Genomic DNA, 21,636 nt, shown 5'->3' with positions numbered 1-21,636 from the left:
ACAATGCTGGATAACATGCTAACATAGATGCTACAGTTACAGTATGCATTCATTCACCCACTTTTTTTTTTTTTTTTTTGGTAAACTACCCACCTGCATTTGTCAAGAGGTTTAAACCTTACCCATATTTATTAGTTATTTTCTTCCACTTATTTTTTAATATTTAATCTAATGCAATGTATAATTTTTTTTTCAGAATAAAATATCTTGTATCTTAATTTTTATTTTCTGTATATTTATCTATAATTTAACAACTTTCATTCTTTTTTTTTTCTGAAGTCCAATAACCCCGGGATGTAATTTTTAGTCAATGGAAAAGCAAAAAAGGCATAATTCATAGCTGGACTGCCATTAACAGAGTAAAATTTGCAGCTGTGTTACAAGCAAGAAATTCAACATTTCTGAAATGTGAGGAAAAAATTATTTAATAATGGGTTTTACAATTCTCAAATTCTTCTTTTAATTTCAAAGCTGAAAAACAGATTTCCTTTCCAATGGGAAATCTTTCAACACTCAGATCATAGTAAGTCTATTAAACCTATTTGCTATTAAAAACAAGATAAACCACCAAGACATTTGAGGAAAGAGAAAAAAAAAATAGAGAAAAAAAAATTCATTACTGTATTGGTCTCACATGACAAAGTTTTCATAGCTGGGGGGCTTCAGGGAGGGTCCCGTGTTACATCAGGGCCAGCCCCATCTGGCTCCAAAAGGGACCTGCCACTGGCCAGAGCCAAGCCAGTGAGCGACAGTGGTTGTGCCTCTCTCTGAAAGAGAAGACTTAAGAAAGGCTGGGGGGGGGGAGGAATGCTGCACCACAGCAGCTGGGAGAGAGGAATGAGAAATGGGAGAGAACCAGCCCTGCAGACCCCAAGGTCAGTGCAGCAGGAGGGCAGGAGGTGCTCCCGGCACGCAGCAGCAGTTCCCCTGCGGCCTGTGGAGAGGCCCCTGGTGGAGCAGGCTGATCCCATGCAGCCCGTGGGTCCCACACGGAGCAGATCTCCACTCTGCAGCCCGTGGAGGAGCCCCCGGTGGAGCAGGTGGATGTGGCCTGGAGGAGGCTGCGGCCCATGGAGAGCCCCCGCAGGAGCAGGCCCCGGGCTGGAGCTGCAGCCCGTGGAGAGGAGCCCACGCAGGAGCAGGGGGTCTGGGGGGAGCTGCCACCTGTGGGGGACCCAAGTTGGAGCAGTTTGCTCCTGATGGATGGACCCTGTGGTACAAACCCATATTGGAGCAGTTCTTGAAGAGCTGCTGTCTGTGGGAAGCCCCCGCAGGCTCTGTTCGGGCAGGACGGCATCCCGTGGGAGGGACCCCACGTGGAGCAGGGGCAGAGAGTGACCGTGAACCATGAAGGAGCAGCAGAGACAAAGCATTAGGGACTGACCACAGCCCCCATTACCCACTCCCTTGTACCGCTCAAAGAGAGGAGGTACAAGAGAGTGGATTCGGGGGGAGGGTGGTTTTAGAGGAAATTCTTTACTGGAAAGGAAAACAAAACCTTGACAGACTTTCAAGGTAACTAAAAATCAATCCTCTCATGCTTCCATTTAAATTAGGTTTTAAGGTCCTTTAGACAAACACCTTTCATTTTTTCCCGTCAAGTGCCTAGCATGAATCAGTATCTTTTTTCTAGACATTAATTATTTCAAGCAATTCAGCATGTTTTCCACACAGTAGTCATACTTCACATCTACTTATTTGGCAAAGACTGAATCTCATTTAAACATTTAGTTTTATTTTGAGCTAACAAATATTTCCTTCCACACTCCCTTACAGTTCTCTGGACACAGTTTTGAAAAAAAATGATTATACAAAGATTCTGGTGAATCCTAAAGGACTTGCATGTGCTGTGAATTTACACTCACAAAAAGCCAGAGTAACCTCCTGATGGTCATTCTTCACTGTATATAGCAGGTTCAAGAACAAAACTGCCATCCCTCACGTCCTCACAGCCATCTATCAGGTAATGTAGATGGAAAAAAAAGGTTTTCCCTTCAAGGAGGACAAATACAAAGCTGAGACAACAAATACACTCCATATCAACCTATTTTGCAAAGCTAAACCAGACTTATGACATCACGAATCCTTGCACTGGTTTCTGCATAGGGAGAATTCCACACACCAGAATTGATTGCAATCTTTTTAAAAATTGTCTTTTTAAAAAAATGTTTCCAATAATGTCCTGGTTTCAGTTAGGACAGAGGGAGGGGGGAGGGGAAGCAAACAGCTGTGTGGTGTTTAGCTGCCGGCCGGGTTAAACCACAACAAATAATAAAGACGTACTGAAATTCAGAGTGTTCTGGTTTGCAGTCTGTATTTTAAAATGCAATTTTCTCTGTTAGCTATTACTACCAGAAGAACATGGCCAACCTTACTGCAGAGCCAAACTTCCCATCTTGGTACAAGAGGATTCAATACTAATTGTTATTCCAAGCTGTATATAAGAGGGGAAATATTGCAGAAGCAATGGAAAGAGATCGGAGGAGCAGCAGTAATCATCTGGCTCCCAAAATAGATTTTGGCAATATATAGAGCTTAAACATGTATTACTCCGTCAAGCAGCCTAACAAATACTGGAAACCCTGGACTTGCTATTATGTCCAAGATAATTCTGGATACATATCATATTTGATGGTCAAGAAATACGCAATGAAATGCAGCCACACAGAATGATGATGATACTCCACATTCTATTCACCAGAAAATTATTTTTCACACATTTATTACACACATTTTATTACAAACATCACAATTTAATCTTACACAGTTAAAAAAAAATAGGAATGCAATGATGTTGTGCACCCTTCTACCGTTCTACCTAAAATCCTGAGTTTTCAAAATTAAAGAACTTTGGAGAGAAAAGGCCTGAAAAATCTCTTCATTGTAGGGATTTCTATTTTGTTGAAACGAAAACCATAATAACCAGTTTTCATGGGGCTGACTTCTGGTATGGCTCCTCACATCTAACTCATCATGATGTTAAAAATATCAACCCAGTAGTAAATTATATCCTTTGAGTATCTAAAAATACTGTCTCATGCCAAAGACCCGTGTAGATGAACTCCTAGTTAAAAGAACAGGAATGACATAATATAGAAAGGTTGGTAGCTGAGTGTTCCCAATGGGTTCACTCTGAAATAACCCACAGCAAACAGTTAGGGTCACAGCTAAGGCCCACAAATTCAGAATGTTTGGCTTTGCTTATTTTTAAAAAGAACACAAACAAACAAACAAATAAATTTACCTTTCTCTGGATTTAAGATAAGTGAGAAAGAAAAATAGACTCCTCTTTAACCTCCATTCCTTCTTCCATATATGAGTTACAGCACTCACCTAAACTTGAAAGTTAAATCAAAATTGTGATCTATAATTATAAATAAAAAAGAAACATATTTGGCTGTTCATACTGACATTTAGAAAGTAAAACTTCTCTGTCTACCATATACTGGTAGATTATGACTCTGCCAAGTCATAATAGTGTGAGGCAACACCTAGAAACATTTACAATTCAAGCTAATAAACAGCCTTACTACAGATTTCAAATAAGCAAGAGCACAGGAAAAAAAAATGAAATAATGGCTGTGGTATCACTGTCAGGGGGCATCTAGAACAGATGTTCTCCAAGAGGAACAAGAGTTGGTTACAGTTCTTATGATACGGATGATTTCTGGTTTGGCCTCCTCAGTAATCACCTGATGCATCAACATCACAATAGTTTATGAAGCCACTAAATGAGGGACACCCTCCTGCCTTTTCTGTTCTTTGGTCCCACCATTCATGCACCCCTCACAGTTCTCAGCTTCAACAGAAAAGCAAACACATACAGTACAGAAACATCAAAATGTTCTATCACCATCTATCTGTAGATTTATACAAGATGTACTGATATCAATTTTTTGTTTAAGCAAAGATGACAGTTTAGCAGCATTGTGTCTATCTGTAATAACTCAGGAACAGGCACAATCTTCCAAAATAATCTAGGATGATATAAAAATACTATATGTTTTTGTATTGTTTTTTGTCATCTATAGCTGGTATACAAGATTGGTTTCTTTTGACAAAATTAGGTTTTTCAAGAAGTAATAAATTAAGGTTGGTTACAAAACCATCTTTCTTTATCCTACCTTGTCATCTGAAACTTTGAAAATTTAAGACAGAAATCATGGTAAACTTGATGTCATGCAAATATGCTAGATCATCCAATAAAACTAATGTAATCCAAGTACCAAAATGCCTCATGAGGGAGGGTAGCGTTCAAGTTGTTCAACCTTCTGAATTCTGAGAGAAGGAAGCACTTCCATCAAATTAAAAAAAGCTATTTTTTGCTGCTTATGTAAAAACATTTTCATTCAGGAAGCTTTAGTAAGCTATTTGGATAAAAATAATAATTTAAATCGTAATTGTGAGAACATAAAAAGCTATACTGACCCTAGAGCTCTTTGTTTAGGCTTATGCATCAGTATTTTCCTTCCAGGTTTAATATTCAACCAGCCAGGCAGGAATACTTAGGGATTTAGCTGTAACTAACATTTGCTTAACACTTACCCCAAGCCATAGTGTTTGGTATTTAAAACAGGCTAAGACTGAAAATTCATTTAAAGGTCCACTTCACTCTGCATTTTTTCACAAATATCTCACTGATTAAAATGATTGAAAATATTATAAATAAACAAATAAAACAGAATGGACAGTAATCCCCTTATGTTCATTACAAGCTTGTGGCCTGAGATACCCCACATTTTCAGAAATTGTTCAAAACTATAGAAATTCCTGTCAAAGATGATAATAAAAGTCAGTCATCAAAACAGAAAATGTAAGTTATTTCTAAAGGTTTTGATTTCCTCCCCACACTAAGCACTATTATGTCAAAACATTTTATCAACAACTGAATATTCACAAATATGATGCACCACTACAAAACTGATTCCCACTATCAAACCCATTATTAAAAAACAACACACATCCTAGGAGATTTTAAGGAGCAGCAAAATTTTGACTGCTCTCCCAATAAAAGAATGATATGAACAAACAGTATTTATATTTTAAGATCATTAAGCTATGGAATCCATCTTTTAATTGTAACTCTGTTTATGACAGTTCTAATAGACTCTGAGCAGGGGAAGTCTTTCTTATGCTGGTAGCTGTCCAAACATATTCAAAATGAAGTCATCGTGTTCAAGACATATTATTCTCCACATGTAAGCATCGTCAATCTGACACTTTAATCAAACTCTTCAGTGATAATCAAACAGTGACATGTGGAAGTAACATTTAAATTTCTGACTTAGGGGAAATGAAGCAGGAGTAACCACACCAAAAAAAGCATCCCTTGTTCTTGTGCTTTGCCCAGCACCCTTTCTAAACCTGTAACAAAAGCACTGACCTCTACCTAGAGCAACCACTGTAGCACTATGCATCTGTACGTTATCCATGTCAGGCAAGGAGGACAATATACGGTGGTATCCACCAGGCAGATTAGCCTGACTTGCCTTGTGTTTTGGATTTCCTCTGGCCTGCAGTTCCCATATTCTGCTTAGGGATAAGCAGGGTACAGTTTCACTGGGGATTTGGAAATGAAACTTCTGTTATTTTTAACAGGAGACGCATGACTAATTCTCAGTGCATGTATTAGAAAGCTGTCCTGAGGGTCTGTTAAGTAGCACATTGATTTTATTTCAAGACCTAAACAGAACTCTTGAAAAATACTGAACTAAAAGCCCAATTTGGGTCCATTTTACTGGAGTTGATCTCTCTTGCAGTGGGACTATAATCCTCAGATACAAGCTGAACAAATTCCCTAGACTTTTCCCTCTTTCCACCAAGGCTTTGGCACCAGAAACACAGAAGAGAAAAGAAAAATAGGTTTCATGATATTTCTTTCTGCAGTCAAATAAGTGACAAAGTAATAACCTCGATGTAGTGAATGGATGTAGTTTTATGATTTATATTTCTATGGTGAAATAAAAGAGGCATTGCTGTATTCACAGAATCATAGAATCATCTAGGTTGGAAAAGACCTCCAGGATTACCTAGTCCAACCTCTGTCCTAACACTAACAAGTCCTCCACTAAACCATATCACTACGCCCAACATCTAAACATCTCTTAAAGACCTCCGGGGATGGTGACTCAACCACCTCCCTGGGCAGCCCATTCCAATGCCTAACAACCCTTTCAGTAAAGAAGCTCTTCCAACCTAAACCTCTCCTGGCGCAACTTTAGCCCATTCCCCCTCATCCTGTCACCAGGCACGTGGGAGAATAGACCAACCCCTACCTCGCTACAGCCTCCTTTAAGGTACCTGTAGAGTTCAATAAGGTCGCCCCTGAGCCTTCTTTTCTCCAGACTGAACGATCCCAGCTCCCTCAGCCGCTCCTCATAAGACTTGTTCTCCAGACCCCTCACCAGCTTCGCCGCCCTTCTCTGGACTCTCTCGAGCACCTCCATGTCCTTCTTGTAGCGAGCAGCCCAAAACTGAACACAGTACTCAAGGTGCGACCTCACCAGAGCCGAGTACAGGGGAACAATCACTTCCCTAGACCTGCTGGCCATGATGTTTCTTATACAAGCCAGGATGCTGATGGCCTTCAAATTAAGCAAATCACGGTATATGTAGCTAACCAAAGAACGTTATTTTATACCACATACTAGTTTGTTAGGTTTCAATAGGTGGCACACCATTTGAGAGTTAGCAGCGGGTGGATCCACACATTCATAATTTCACAGGAGAAATTACAAACTATTTTAAAAATGTACAACTGTTCCTACTGTAGTAGTCACTGAAATCTCTATCAAAAAATGACAGTTTACTTAATGTGAACAGGAAGGAAAATTACAAAAGTGTTCAAGACAGGTTATCACTCTCTTGGGTCATAAACATTTCTTGCAGATGATATTGCTTGAGAAAATTAAACTCTAGTTTTAAAAATCTATTGTTGGATAACTACATTCCAATTGCTCCCTGTGTTTCAGATGATATATGAATTTTGACACTATAAAATAAACCTGGTGACAATTTTGTGTTTATTGATATGAAATCCACATTTTTTTGTAGGTGGTATCAACTTGTTATCTCTGAAAACACCATCTGTAGCTGTGTGAGCAGAAGTTAGCCAGTTACTACCCTATCCAAGGCTTTGGCTGACACAGAATTACTGACGATACTTTCTTAGGCTTCCCATTCTTTGAATCAAACTCACTAGTTACTTAGCATGTTAGGCATTTAACTACCACATCTTTGGTAGTTAACATGATAGCTAGACCCAAACAATCATGAATTTCTCGTGATCCATATATATTGCACGTGCAAATACCTCTCTCAAGAAATTCACATTTCCATGTTTGATTATCATTTCATTAGATACTAAAGTTGCACCTCTCCTATGGAAGTCATAGTCCATCTTCATTTTTAGGTTAAGGGGTCTGTATAGTAACACTGCTTTATATTTTTTTATTTTTTATTTTTTTATAGTAGCTTTGTTTTTTATAACTTTATTTTTATATATTTATATATAAAAATATATATTTATGATTGAAAATATATAATATATATTATTATTATAATATATACATATTATATATATATTTATAGTAACTTTATTTTTTTTATAGTAGCACTGCTTTAAGGGACATAAGTGTTCTTAAGAATACTACCTACAGTGTTAAATTGGACAGAACAACAAAATATTTTACGTAGTGTTATGATGACAATCATATTAAAGTTTACATGGTGCTAAAAAAATCCTTATGATTACAGACAAGATTTTGTAACAGTTTAACAGCAAAGTATCAATACTCTGAAAAATAAAATAAAATAAAAAAGCAAAGGAAATGGCCTGTCTCTTCCCTGTAATCCTGCAATTAAGGTGCACTTTACCATTTATTAAAGCCAGAATCCCAGAGTAATCCTCTAGGTCTGTCATTCAAGCACACCATATAAGAATACCAGCTACTATGATTCTTTACCCCATCACACTGACATTTCCATTTTCATCCCTGTGTCATTTATGTAAGCCACAAGGAATGGTGGCCGTGAATTTTAAAGAGCTCAGGTCACATCAGGGTCTCTTTCTTCTTGATGAGATTTTGAAAGAGGAGAAAGGCTGCATAGTTGAAATTAGCACTCTAAACAATGAACTTAAAAAATGTGGATCCTATTCCATTTTTCCTCCCTTCTTTTTAAAATTATGCAGCCATTTTGAATGCTGAAATGTCTTCTTAATGGATAAAGATTTTTTTCTATACAATGAACCCAGAAAAAAAGAAATTACTTTCATTCTGAAAGATAACTTAAATACCAAATTATGAAATACTGTTACAATTACAGACTCCTTTGCAATATATGTGTGTAAATAGATTTTATTTTAACACTATTTAGAAAGAGTTTATTCAAATTTTATGCTAATCTGTTACTACAATTCTGGAAATGTACTGCATACAATGTAAGTACTACCATCTTGCACAGAATGTTATTTGCTTGAACCGTATATGCTTTTGGGACACTTAAAAATGATTTCAGTACTCATCTCTGCCTGAGGTCAAAACCATGTAAAGAACTGTCAAGAATTATTTATATTAAGTAAGAACACAGCACAGAGAAGGAATGGATATGAAAATCAAAATATGTAAGAATTTTCTTTCACCTCCAGTTCAATTTTGGAAATTCAGATCCTTCTCTAATAGTTCTCTTTAATTATGGCTCCACCTAACTCATAAGATGAATCATATGCCTAATAGAGCATATATCTGAAGCATCATTAAAGGAAGGAAAAAAGACAGTCTCAACATCTGTACTAAAAACAGAAATGAAAAATTGGTGTGGAAGTTATTTTCTTTGAAGAATGGGACACAAATAATAAGTTTAATATTATAGTAAAATCACTTTGTTCACATGCTACTTACAGCCTTCATAAATATCTGTTGGTATGTGGACTGCTGCATGTTGGTAAGACGTTTGCCGTCGGAAAACAGGATCTTCTTCAAATACTGGTCTGATTCTCTGGCTGCCAGATTCAGTGTCATTCTTTTCAGGCTTTTTAAAGAAAGACATATGAAGTACAAAATATTACAAGGTATGCTAAAAACAATTCCTCTTTTTACATGACAGACTCATAGACTTTCTCTTATAGCTAAAATTTTGCATTTCTGTATAAACATATTTATTTGCTTCAGGTCCAGAAATGCTTGTGTATAATTCATTATGAAATTACAAGTCATCCAATGGAACTCGGTGAAATGAAAAGCTGCAAAAGGAAAATGAGAGCCTAACACCTTATAAACCTAATTTCATAAGCGCATGGAATTTTTACACCCATAACGAAAGGCAACTACATTATCCTTTATTACTTGTAATAATTTGTACTGAATCTTAAATTTAAATAGTGAATATCTCAATTTTATTTCTTTAGATTATATATTTAAATTACAAATCTAAAACGATACCAGTAATGTATATTTCATAAATATATTTTTGAGAAACAGTGATGCACACACAAGACAGAGACAGGAAATGAAGACTTTTCATAAGTTCTGATTTTCACACGTTTTATTAATTGGTTTATGTTACTAATAAGTCCTGAGGAAATGTCATGTACTATTCTGGCTACAGCTGCCTGGGTGGAAAGGCTCCCAAACACTCAGGTGCTCAGCACTACCTGCCTGTCTCAGGTTTCCATCCTCCCTCACCTGTCTGCACCACTGTTTCTTGATTCCTTACAATCCACTCAGTCATTTGGACTAGGTTTAAAAAAAATTGCGAAACAGACTTTTTTATTTTTTTTTTAAACTCAGCTAAAAATTTTGTATGAAGTATGGAAACCAAAGAGGTAGTGAAGATCAATGAGGAGCGGGTAATATCTTCATCTGGCTCAGCTGCAGTTTGAACAGGACTCTCCATGGCATGAGCAGACTGCTGCTTAAATCAATAATGAGTCAGTTATGATACCAAATGATTACTTAGGCCAGCAATTGCAGGCAGTTATACAGATCTTTTTAATACTACAAAGTCATCATTTTTTAAAAAATTAATATACTTGAAAAATAGTGCTGACAAAGAAGCATCTATCTGATGAGCCAGGCACACATACATGGGCTGAGGCTATTCTTTATATACTTTCACTGTGTCTATTACCCTCTATCAATATAGACAGCTGAATTTCAATTTACCCACAAAATATCCTAATTAAACAGCAGTTTCCTCATTTGCTTCATCACAGGACCATGGAAAAATGTTATTGTAAGTATAGGTTCAAATGCTGCCTGAAGTAAGCAGCAGTATCAGATGGGTTTCAGAGGTGGTTTCCTTTGGAAACACTAAGGGCAGAACTCATCCAAACAGCGGCATCCACTGATTTCAACAACACAGCAGTCTACATGTGAGTTAATCACCCCAGGCTGCCTTCGCAGTCAATGAAGAAAAATGGACACTTTTAGAGTACAATTCATCACATCTTAATTAGATACCTATTTTCCTATGACATGACTCGTGTCTTCGAAGTGCCTCCTTCTTTCCATCAACAATAAAGGTAGCCCTAGGGCAATTACCCTAGATGTAAGTGCCTGTAACATAGCTGTCTAGAATTAGGTGAGCTACATATCACAATGCAAGTCTATTAAACTTCCGGAAGAAAAGAAAGTGGGCACTAATTCTGACTACTTTTTTTTTTTTTTTTTTTTTTTAAATGCAGCATAGCTACCATATCTTATGCTAGGAAGTTAAGCTTGTCACTTATCACTTAACCCAGCTCTGATGGATGAGACAGAAGGGAAGCCACAAGTCTGAATACTCAAAGTAAGGGATGATCTTTCTAATTCATGTGTATTATGACATTAAATAATCTAAATTGATACAATGCACTAATTACTTAACAAAATCATTCTCCTTGGAAAACCTAAGGCAAGATGATGCCTTTTACTTTCCTGCAGGCTATTTTCATTCATAATTCTAGTAGACATATCTACTTGGTGTTTGGAGGTTTGGAGGCTGCCAGAGGACTTCTGAATAGAACAATTCTGTGTGTAGATGGTTCTAAGAAAGTAGTGTTTTAGCTTTGGGATGTGGAAAAACAGGAAATGCTTGTACCATGCAACGTGGAATGTCTTCATCCAGTATGCCACTTGCTTAACTTTACCAGAAGGTAACACCATTACAGCTTACTTTGAAGTTTGTAAACTGGAGCCAGGATCAGTAAGAGTTGGTATGTGCTATAATTTGAAATGACACAGCATTATGATAACTTTAGGCAATGCAATTTGGGTCAATTTTTACTTTATTATTATTATTATTCCTACAATATTAGACACTATTTATTGGTTGATTGATTGATTTCCCAGAACTGGAATGCTGTGCAACATTAAGCAAATTCTGGAGTTCTTTTCACACGTTATCTTTTGGCTTCATGCTGCTCAAGGTAATGAGTTTGTCTAATTCTGCAAATGCAGTCTCAACAATAAATCATTCGTGTAAGAAAATTTCTCTCCTGCCTGCAAACCAATTGATTAAAGAAAACGTAACACACTATTTTTGAAATTAGTACCAACAACTGCAATCTCCTGTTACTTTCACAGAACACTTCAGGAAAAAAAAAATGGGGGCCATCACACCATATTATTACAATGAAATACCACAATCAGTTGGTGTCATAAGATTTTTTTCCAATTAATTTTCCACAATGAATGCTTAGAGGGAGGGGGAACAGAAAGAGAAAGGGGATAAACCATAAGGTCCATACTATAAGGTCTTGGACAGAGGTTTTGATACTCCAGTACATTTAAATTTTTTATTTAAATTTCTGAAGCATCTGAACATTAAACTTTCATCAGTGCTTGGACTTTCACTCTGAGTAATAGGTACTAGCCTTCAGTCTTTTCTGTAACTCATGTGCTATGGAAGAAGCTTCAAGTCTGCTACCAACATTTGACTAACTTCGGTGAAACTGAAAGAACTTAAGTAATCCACCTGAACACCTTAAATTTTCAAATACAAAGTCTATTTCCCACATTTACAACAGCGCACATACCAAGTCCCCCCAAAACAATGCCTAGTATAAAGACTGAGATTCTATTCTTCATACCAATATACCACAACACCGAAACAAGAACATGCATCTAAAAACTCTTCAATTATTATTATTATTTCAATTTAAGTGACTCACCTGCATTTTATAACTAGCTCTGCAACCATGGTGCAGGGCGGACAATCTACCAGAACTACCTATAATAACCCAGAACCTTTTACATCCCTGTTGTTGACCTTGTGGGAGTAGTTTGTGATATACAACTATGAAACCATGTATATGTCTGCCACACAAACCCAGAAATGTGAAATCCTCTAAAAGCTCTGTAGTTCCCTTCACACGGCATTATTTTTGCTATTAAATCTAAAGGTGTCTGAAAGAGATCTACACACAACAGGCAAGTATCAGAAACACTGAAGGCAAATCAGCATTGCACTCAGTAAACACCTCTTGGCCAGCAACACTAATGCTGTGCAAGGCCTTACACATTCCATGTTTGTAGTGGATCCTTCTATATATAGTAAAAACTATTTAGTTTTCAGCTGCCAAATATATGAAATATAAGTAAACTACTTTTGTATTAGAAAAAGAAGGATTAGGAAAGATGAAAAAGAAAAACCCCAATGTTAATAATTGTTTACATCTGGTATTTCTATCAAAAGCCTGACTAGATTGCTGCACTGGTTATTACAATTTTAATAACGATTGAAACTTTGTTTTCAGGAAAGTAGCAAAACACCTGTTTTGAAGGAAAGTAATCTGGCATGTGAACGTAATTAAAATCCAACTCCAAACAACTTCTCTCTCAAGTCAGAAACTGAAATGTAATCAATATTGGCACAGGAAAATCCCACATGAGATCGTGACTGAAGATTAATTTTCTGTCTATTCAAACCTGGTCTTCATTTATTGAATTACATTGTTACCTACCACTGACAGTCAGCAAAATAGTTTATTCATTTCTCTGAAATGAATCTCCAGAACCATTTCTCTGTTCCTTGTAAAGCTGTTAAAAGCCATTTCTCCTTTAAGTTCACATTTGTGCAATTTAAATGCTTTTTCTTTTTTTTTTTTTAATCTTTTTTTTTTTTCCATGTGTCTGCTGTTCTCTCTCAGAATAAAGGGAAAATGATATTGCAGCTAAGATTCATGTAAAGTGGATTTTTCTGTAGACATTCGTTGTGATCTTGGCTAAATCACTTATGGCATGATCTAACATAAAATGGAGGTTATCTTCCAATCAGTGATTCCAACCGTGATTTTATAAGCCAAATACATACTTGAAATAATGCAACGGCTCTCTCAAGGGCTTTGTGAACATAAACTAATTTATGTTCATATGGCAACTGGAAGCTTTATGCCAAGAAGTATCACAGAAAGATGTGCATAGCAAAGCAAACTACCATTAAATGAAAATGAAACAAAACCAGTTCTAGGAATTTAGACATAGTTTAGCTACCCATTTCGCTGCACCTAAACGTATCCCGATTCTGTTTCACAGCATTCAGTTACTTTTTTATCGTCATAGAATCACAGAATGGCTTGGGTTGGAAGGGGCCTTGAAGATCAGCCAGTTCCAACGCCCCTGCCATGGGCAAAGACACCTCCCACCAGACCAGGTTGCTCCAAGCCCCATATAACCATCATAGCAATATGAAAATAAGTGGACTTTGTATCTATACTAGTACATTTTCATTTAGTAGAAAAGCACTGTTTTACTGTATAAATTAGAAGTATTTTCTCTATAAATACAAAACACTTTTTTTTCTGCTTCTTATAGGTGCTTAAAACTGAAGATCAGAAAACAGCTTTCATTCATTAATACCACCAGTGAAACAAACAAACAAACAAAAAGCTAAATGAAGCCTTCAGTTTTTTTCTGAAGGCAGACTGTTTTCAGAAATGAGGTACAAGTTGCTGAAAGCATCAAAGTGGTTTTAGCAGCAGAACAACAGAACAGGAAGTAGATTTCCTTTTGATAATTGCTGAACAGACATCCAGCAAGAAACAAAGGCATCTACTTTTCATGCTTATGTAAAATAGAAAGGAATTCTTTGCTAGTATTTTGGACTGCCCTAGCATCTAGGGAATGTGCTTTGCATAAACCTCAGTCTCTACTTTACAATGACATTTTAGAGAATGAATGCACAGATGGAATTAGAATTATTATGGGCCCAGAGAAGCCAGAATTCTTCCTTCGTCATTCCCTTTTATCTTTCCTTGCAGATTTCCAAGTTTTTTTTTTGTTTTTTTTTTATCTCTAGGATTTTGATCCTTCTTGATTTCCGAATATCTGTTTAAATTTCTAGAAGTAAAAATTTTAAACAGTAGAGTCTCACTGTCTACGCTACTTTTTGTCCACTCATAGATCTATGCTTTAGAAATAAATGCTCTCATATTCTCTCTTCATTCAGCTATTACTCCCCTTACTCAAAATTGGTTTTGGTGGCTTGTTTTTATATTCCCCCAATAACATAATCCAATAGAACTATATATGCAGTCCCTGTAATGTTGCTTTAAAAAGACCCATTAAAAAGTTGCAGCTGGGGCTGATGGGGAGAGTAAAATATGAAGTTGCTTGAAGCACAATGCCAACTGCAGAAAGGAAAGGATGGGAAACGCCTTTCTAAGGATATGACACTGAAATTCATTTTAAAAAGGCAGCTAGAATACATTTCCAACAGCTACAAAATTCCCAATAGCATTTTAGGGAATTTAATAACTGCACTGCTTTCTGAAAACTGGTTTTTTTTTTTTTTCATTTATTTCCTTTCAATATATGTGATTTTCCAGAAGTGGGAAAATTGCCAAATGGAATTTAGGTGGTTGTGACAGAACTGCAAACAGTTTCCTTCATTTTTGTTTGTGTGTCAGTGGGTGACTGCAGTCTTTATGCAGCTACATTAAGATTTTAAATAAACTGTCATCCTTCTGTCTACTCTAGGCTCCTAATGACACAACTCTACCAAGAGTTATAGTAAGAAAACATTTGGCTTCAAACTTAAAGATTCTTACTCTTTCTGTTAGACAACAGAGGTGTTAAACATAATATATAGGGCCTGGATGGCATAAGATACAGGGAAATATTTTCATTTGGAAATGCTAGCATGTCACGATCAAGGATAATTTATTTAGAATGTATACAGTGCTTTAAATGTTTCCATATTCTTTGAAATCAGCAGTTGGTTATTGGATATCAGTAAGAAAATTAATGGAACTCTGGACTGAGTGCTTACCTCTTTAAAAAAAATGTATTTATTTTATAGCAGTCACTTTATTTTCAGCATTCTGCCAACTGAATAATTTAGCATGTACCAAACTCAGAGTCAAACTAATTAAAAAGCATTTATTTGCCTCTTTAGTTATTTCTCTGAATGCAAACTATCTTTTGTTGATAATCATTTCTATATATCTTCTCCATAGACTTGTCCCTGTATACTCTTCTAAAAAAGAACAATGTTCTTTTTTTATGGACGGTTCAAAACCTGCTTTATGCATTCCCTTATCAGACATTCATGGTTTGCAGCTTCTGATGAGAATTTTTAGGTACACAAAATATTATATATCCCAATCATTGTAGTGTTTCCCTTTTCTTTGTATCTCAACCTACTCACCAAACTCATTGCATCATGAAATATATGGTTTCTTGAATAAATGAATCCTTGATGTAATTCACTTATCAAACATAAGGACGTGGAAATTCTGGCCTGCAGTAGCAGAACTGTGAATCCCACTATAAAGGATCAAATGAAAAGGATTGTGTGTTTTGTTTTTTTTGTTTGTTTGTTTGTTTGTTTTTTTCCCTAATTTCTTCATTTGGAGAGAGTTCCAAAACAAAGTTTTTCAAATCGACTGCCTGAAAGAGCTAATATTCAATCTATGAGTGTGCCTTAAATAACCGTGACTCAGGGAATTCTAGTTTCTTAACAATAATAAAACTATTTTCTTGATTTCTGATTACATGGAACATTTTCAAGACATAAGAAATCATTTGGCAATAAGCTAAAAAAATCTTAGAATGAAAAAAAAATTATAAAGGAGTTAATGAAAATTATAACAGCAGTTGCTGATGATTATACCTGCATTTTATCACCCCTGTTGTCAAGATAAACTTTAAAAGGACTGATACCACTATTTTATTTAAAATCATATCTATAGGACTTATCCTTGTGCAAATCATTAAATAAAACTTCTCTAAAATTTTGCAAGGAGGAAAATGAAAGAGTCAGCCTGTTTTCAACACGATGAACAACTACCCAAGCATGCCACCGTACACGTGCTTGTGATTTAAAAAGACAGACTCTATTTTGCAAGTGCCCTAACAAGTTGAGGCTAGGGAGAGTAGATCAGGCATCAGGATGGGGGACTGAAAATCTGAAGTCACCAGAGTATATTAGCAACTAACGGAATTTATTTTAAAGAGACCTATGCAGTCAGCTTTTCTTTCCTAAAACTGACACAATTTTTAATGTTGAAATCTTGATTTCTTGTTTAATAATCAAACCACAATTGAAAGTTATGTTGTTTTCTCATTGTTACAGATTATAGCTGACCTTCACCTCAAAGTAAAGACTGCTTTTGTAACATCAATATGTAAAAATTAATTTATTCCATCTCCAATATTCTCTTTAACTACAAGGGCAGGCAAAATTAAATACATATTTTAAACATTTAGGCACATAAGACATTTATCTTCCTAAAGATGTGTGACTTTTTTTTTTTTTTCCTCCGGTCATCAGGAACCTCTCCCAGTGTTTCGAGGATGATGGAGAGCTGCCTCATAATGACATCAGCACCCTTGGATCAATCCCATCTGATCCTGTGGACCATCCCAGCTGAACTTTGACCTTGCTAATTCTATCCCTGCAGGCTCAGGCAACATCTCCGTCCCTCTCCTGGGTAGCACATCCTGGTCACGAGCTCAGGGGTCATGATGTGTAAACCCATCTGAAACTCTCAAATTCACCTGGTTCTCTTCTATATTGGGTGATGCTCTAAGAAAACTCAGGGATTTAGGACCAGGGTGGTCACTAGGAGTGATTTTCCTGCCATCCCCTAAGGTATCGTGTATTGGGTAAGCTAACTGCTTCAGCCCTAGACTGGTCTGACTTTGGCTGTGGCTTGACTGGACAAGATGATGTCATTAGACACCATAAGGAATATAAATATATATGTACAGTCATGTTAGTATAAAAGTACATCTTAACTTAACTGATTTAAATGTTACAAACAGTTCAGAAAAGACCCAGCAAATTGTTGTTGCTTTTTTTTTTTAATCCATAGCCTCCTTCAAATCATTGTCCTCACATCCCATTAAAGTACTAACAATAATAAAAGAAGAAAATATAATAAATAAAAATAAACAACGCATATTGGTTGTAGCCAAAAGTCCTGCAGAATACCCGATCATCTACAGTTCCAAGACCAAAATGCATTCTGGATAATTTAGATTTTTTATACAACGCCCAAACTAGGCACTATTCTACTTTTATTGGAATAAATTGCACCATCTTTCACCACCCCCACATCTGATTAAAGATAATATCCCTTGAGAATAAGAACTGTTAAATCATCTTAATGCTTCATCAGGAATTAGTCATAATACCCACTGACTGTGAACATTTAATTAATCTGATTTTTTCATCTGATGCAGTTGTCTTTGCCATGCTTTGCTAAGCCATCGACTGATCCTGTTTCACAGCACATTCTTATCTTCGTCATACTGGTTGGAGTCCAGATTTTGTACATCTCACAGCATACCAATTGGCTGTTGCTCTTTCTTCTTAATTTGTCAGTCTTCTGTGTCAATAACAACATTAACAACAGTAAAGCCCTCTTTGAGAAGGAGGTTGGACTACATGACCTCCAGAAATCCTCCTTATCTAATTTTTTCTGTGATTCTCTGAGTTAAGACTAATGGGGCTCTAAACGCTATACAAACATCACTCACTAATTCATGCTCACATAAATATAATGCAGCTTTTCACTAATTAAATGCCAGCTGTATCTAGGTAGATAAAAAGCATTAGGTAACACAAAGCCACACACTGACCTCTGAGTTACACATGGACCATAGACTTTCCCTGCAGACTCAATAAAGTATCATAATTTGAGTTAACGGCCATAATACAGTTATATCTGCAAGTATATATGGTTTTAAAAAATGTTAGTATGGTGAAAACTTAAAAATGCAACAAATTAGAAGAATGACATTCACAGAGACTGAGGGGAATTTTAGAAGGGCATTCTGTCCAAGAAGAGAAGCACATCAGAAAAAGAAAATGAAAGGAGAAAAAGAAAAAAAAAAAAAAAGGAAGAAGAAACAGGTCAGCTTTCAGATATTGCAAGAACTCACAGAAACTGTCAGCAAAAGAAAATACCTTTGTAAAAGGTCAGCTGAAGCCAAATTCAAAAGTTTTAATGTCTGGACAACTGTGATTCCTCACTGGATTAAAATAAAGTTACCAGCAATGCACACTGTAAAGAGAGCTGCAGGATTAGCTGTAATTCACTTTTTCACACACCAACACTCAGGAAGTCTAGAAGGCAGAAGACAACTGAAGAAGCAGAAGCAGAGGTGGCCCTTTTCAGACAGGTGGGCAAGAAGTGTTTCTGAACCTAAACCCCAGATTATTTCCTATTCAGCCCAAGTCTCGAAAGACATGATGCAGGTGCAGAATTGCAGTGTAAATGACTTTGCATAAAACAAGAGGCTTCGAGTCTGAAACACTCGTCTGTAGCTGCTTAGCCATATTTATGGCAAGTAAAGGAAACTAGGGGTTTTAATGTAGAGAACTGCAGAAAAGATTAACACTGGATACAATAGAAAACCTTACACTTCGCGGAATAGACTGATCATCAGTTTATACATATCTAAAAATGAAATGCTTTATACGAGATATAGTTACATGCTTCAATCTACTACGTTTTCATCCATTCTCCAGAGATAACGGGGACAGAGCATGTTGTGTGTGGAAACGCCAGGGAATGTGATCTGGCCTTCTGCAGACAGTATTGACTAGCTCAGAAATACTCTCTTTTGCAGACTCAGGGGCAAAGCAGAAACAGCTGAGGAACCGCACTGCAGATAACTCAAACCACAGAGGACTCTCTGAAGACCCCACAACAGTGCAATGCATGTATTATTTCCTGTATTGGGATATATTCGGGATGATAAACTACCCTGAAGGCATCTCCAAGTAAGCCAATACGGTATTATATCTCCAAGTAATGTAGCATTTCAGGACTTCTGAGGAAAGTAAGGTTACATATTAATCTCCTGATCAACTAATAATAACTGTGTACTTCCAGAATGGAGAATTTAGTGTGTCTCCTTTGTCCCATATACAAAATGAATATTAAAGACAATTTTGCAATATCTACCTCTTATCTCAGCCATACAAATGATGAAGAGCTCATTTGGCCATTCGTTTCATTTGACATTATGAGTAAGCAGTAGACCAGCAGAAGCCACAGACGACGCAGATATCGGCACATTTTATTTTTCCTTTTTTACACTTCTCAAATTTGTAAACATGACTTAAAGTTTTTGTGATTTAGTTATCTTGATTCTTAATACTTACTAAAATACTGTATGTGCTCTATTACAGGTTTCTTGATATGACTTGCAGCTTTCAAATCCTGTTTCCGCCTTCAGTCGACCATATGAAAATGTCAGATTAAGGCTTTTTTTTTTTGTTTTGTACCACTTAAAAAAAACAATGTGACCAGCACATTTAAAGGTGACATGTCAAAATGTTCACACAGCATTGTTATCTAGAACTAGGCAACACAGAGCTCACTAGAAATCACTACTTATAATTATAAACACTCCATAACAAATTCAGATTTTTGAGTTGCTTTTATTTACCAATAAACAATTACACTGCATTCACTGTAATTGTTAGCAGTCATGCATTTGATATTAGTACGAAATATCCTCAAGGAAGCAATTTTCCATTAAACTGATGAATCACTGCCTTTAGGGCTGAATTTTGATCTGTGATGTGACAAACTTAGCCTCCATGGGGAGACTTCAAGCACTGCTCTTTTGTGCAAATCTGCCTTCAAGGCAGGATTCTCTGCATTAAGAACTTCCTCATCTTTTTAGGACATTGACAACTACAGTTATCACTCTTGCTATTATTATTTCATAACTCTGTTTCACAAGTAGGAGGTAGCTTTGGGGCAGTCATATATTTCATTATCATGTATTTTTCTTTCCAGCCTTGAAAATGTACTCATTTGGGAGAAGGGTAGACTTGTGCAAATTTGAATCAAGGAATATAAACCTGACACCTAGTTTTTTTAACCAGAAAGAAAGAAAGAAAGAAAGAAAGAAAAGAAAGAAAGAAAGAAAGAAAGAAAGAAAGAAAGAAAGAAAGAAAGAAAGAAAGAAAGAAAGAAAGAAAGAAAGAAAGAAAGAAAGAAAGAAAAAAACTCTTGCTCCCTGTGGCAACAGATCATTATAATTTCAACAGGAAGCTCAAAGGGATGCCTTCTCTCCCTGTGGGCTGGACTCAAGCTTTCCTGTAATACCTTGAAATGGAGTAACCCAACATCTCTCTCAATGACACTCGGTAAAAGGCACATATTCCTCAGTGAAAAGTCCAAAACCTTTTGGTACTAAAGCAGCTAATGTCGGTCAGGCACTCACTGTCAGATCAAATGCTCATTTTCCAAAATATGGCATTCACATCACAATGTTAGAAATGGTAGTGCCAGATTCCAAATATGAAAGAGGAAAGTACACAACAAAAACAGTGGTGTATGTATTTTCCTAAAAGACTCAGAAGTCAAGTTACCACGAAATTACGAGAAATAGGAATAGTAAGACCTATTACATAAACGTGAAGAACAGCAGATGTAAGGCCAAAGAACATCAACCCATGGTTTGCCTGCTTACTCCTCCTCCCCATAGGCTATACAGAAGATGCTTAGTGCTATATTATAACAGGATTTTTCCACATATTCACCATAGCAAGAGGAGTATATTTTAATCATAAACATTATCTTTGTTATAGACTGCAGTGCGAGAGATACAGCACCCCCAAAACACAATTATTTGATTGCATAAAAAAGATAAAACATGAATCCACCTTTTTATATCAGTTCTTTTTTTTCAAATATATTAATTCCAATGGAAATTATATCCCTTTTGTATCAAAGTAAGTATATTCTATGATCATAGAATCATTAAGGTTGGAGAAGACCTCCAAGATCACCTGGTCAACCATCCCCCTACCACCAATGTCACCCGCTAAACCATGTCCCTAAGCACCAGGTCCAACCTTTCTGTGAACACCCCCAGGGATGGTGACACCACCACCTCCCTGGGCAAACCGTTCCAGTGCCTGACTTCTCCTTCTGAGAAGAAATGTCTCCTCATTTCCAACCTGAACCTGCCCTAGCGCAACTTGAGGTCATTCCCTCCAGTATATCCAGTATATCATAGGTATCTATAATATATAGAATATAACAAAAGAATAACATCTCATAAATGAGAACAATGACTCCTGCATCTTCCTCTATATTCGCAGGGGAGATTTTTCTATTCGGTGTCACTTTTCAGTCCAGCAACTGACAGTTGGACTTGCAGAAACCCAGCATCACCCTCCTCGTCT

The 21,636-nt window shown here is 36.6% G+C and overlaps 1 protein-coding gene across 7 annotated transcripts in view; it reads right to left on the bottom strand.

Moving 5' to 3' along the window:
- Nucleotides 1–21,636, bottom strand: part of CACNA2D1 (calcium voltage-gated channel auxiliary subunit alpha2delta 1) — a 406,577-nt gene that overhangs the window by 159,188 nt on the left and 225,753 nt on the right. For all 7 annotated transcript variants that reach the window (XM_013180424.3, XM_048062797.2, XM_013180420.3 and 4 more), the window contains exon 6: nucleotides 8,901–9,030. In XM_013180424.3, the coding sequence (XP_013035878.1) occupies nucleotides 8,901–9,030 (130 nt within the window). The remainder of the gene's footprint in view (nucleotides 1–8,900; nucleotides 9,031–21,636) is intronic.

This window comes from Anser cygnoides, chromosome 1, assembly GCF_040182565.1.
Source record: "Anser cygnoides isolate HZ-2024a breed goose chromosome 1, Taihu_goose_T2T_genome, whole genome shotgun sequence".
Taxonomy (NCBI): domain Eukaryota; kingdom Metazoa; phylum Chordata; class Aves; order Anseriformes; family Anatidae; genus Anser; species Anser cygnoides.
Note: the sequence above shows the minus strand (reverse complement) of the source record. Positions and strands in the feature narration are given on the sequence as shown.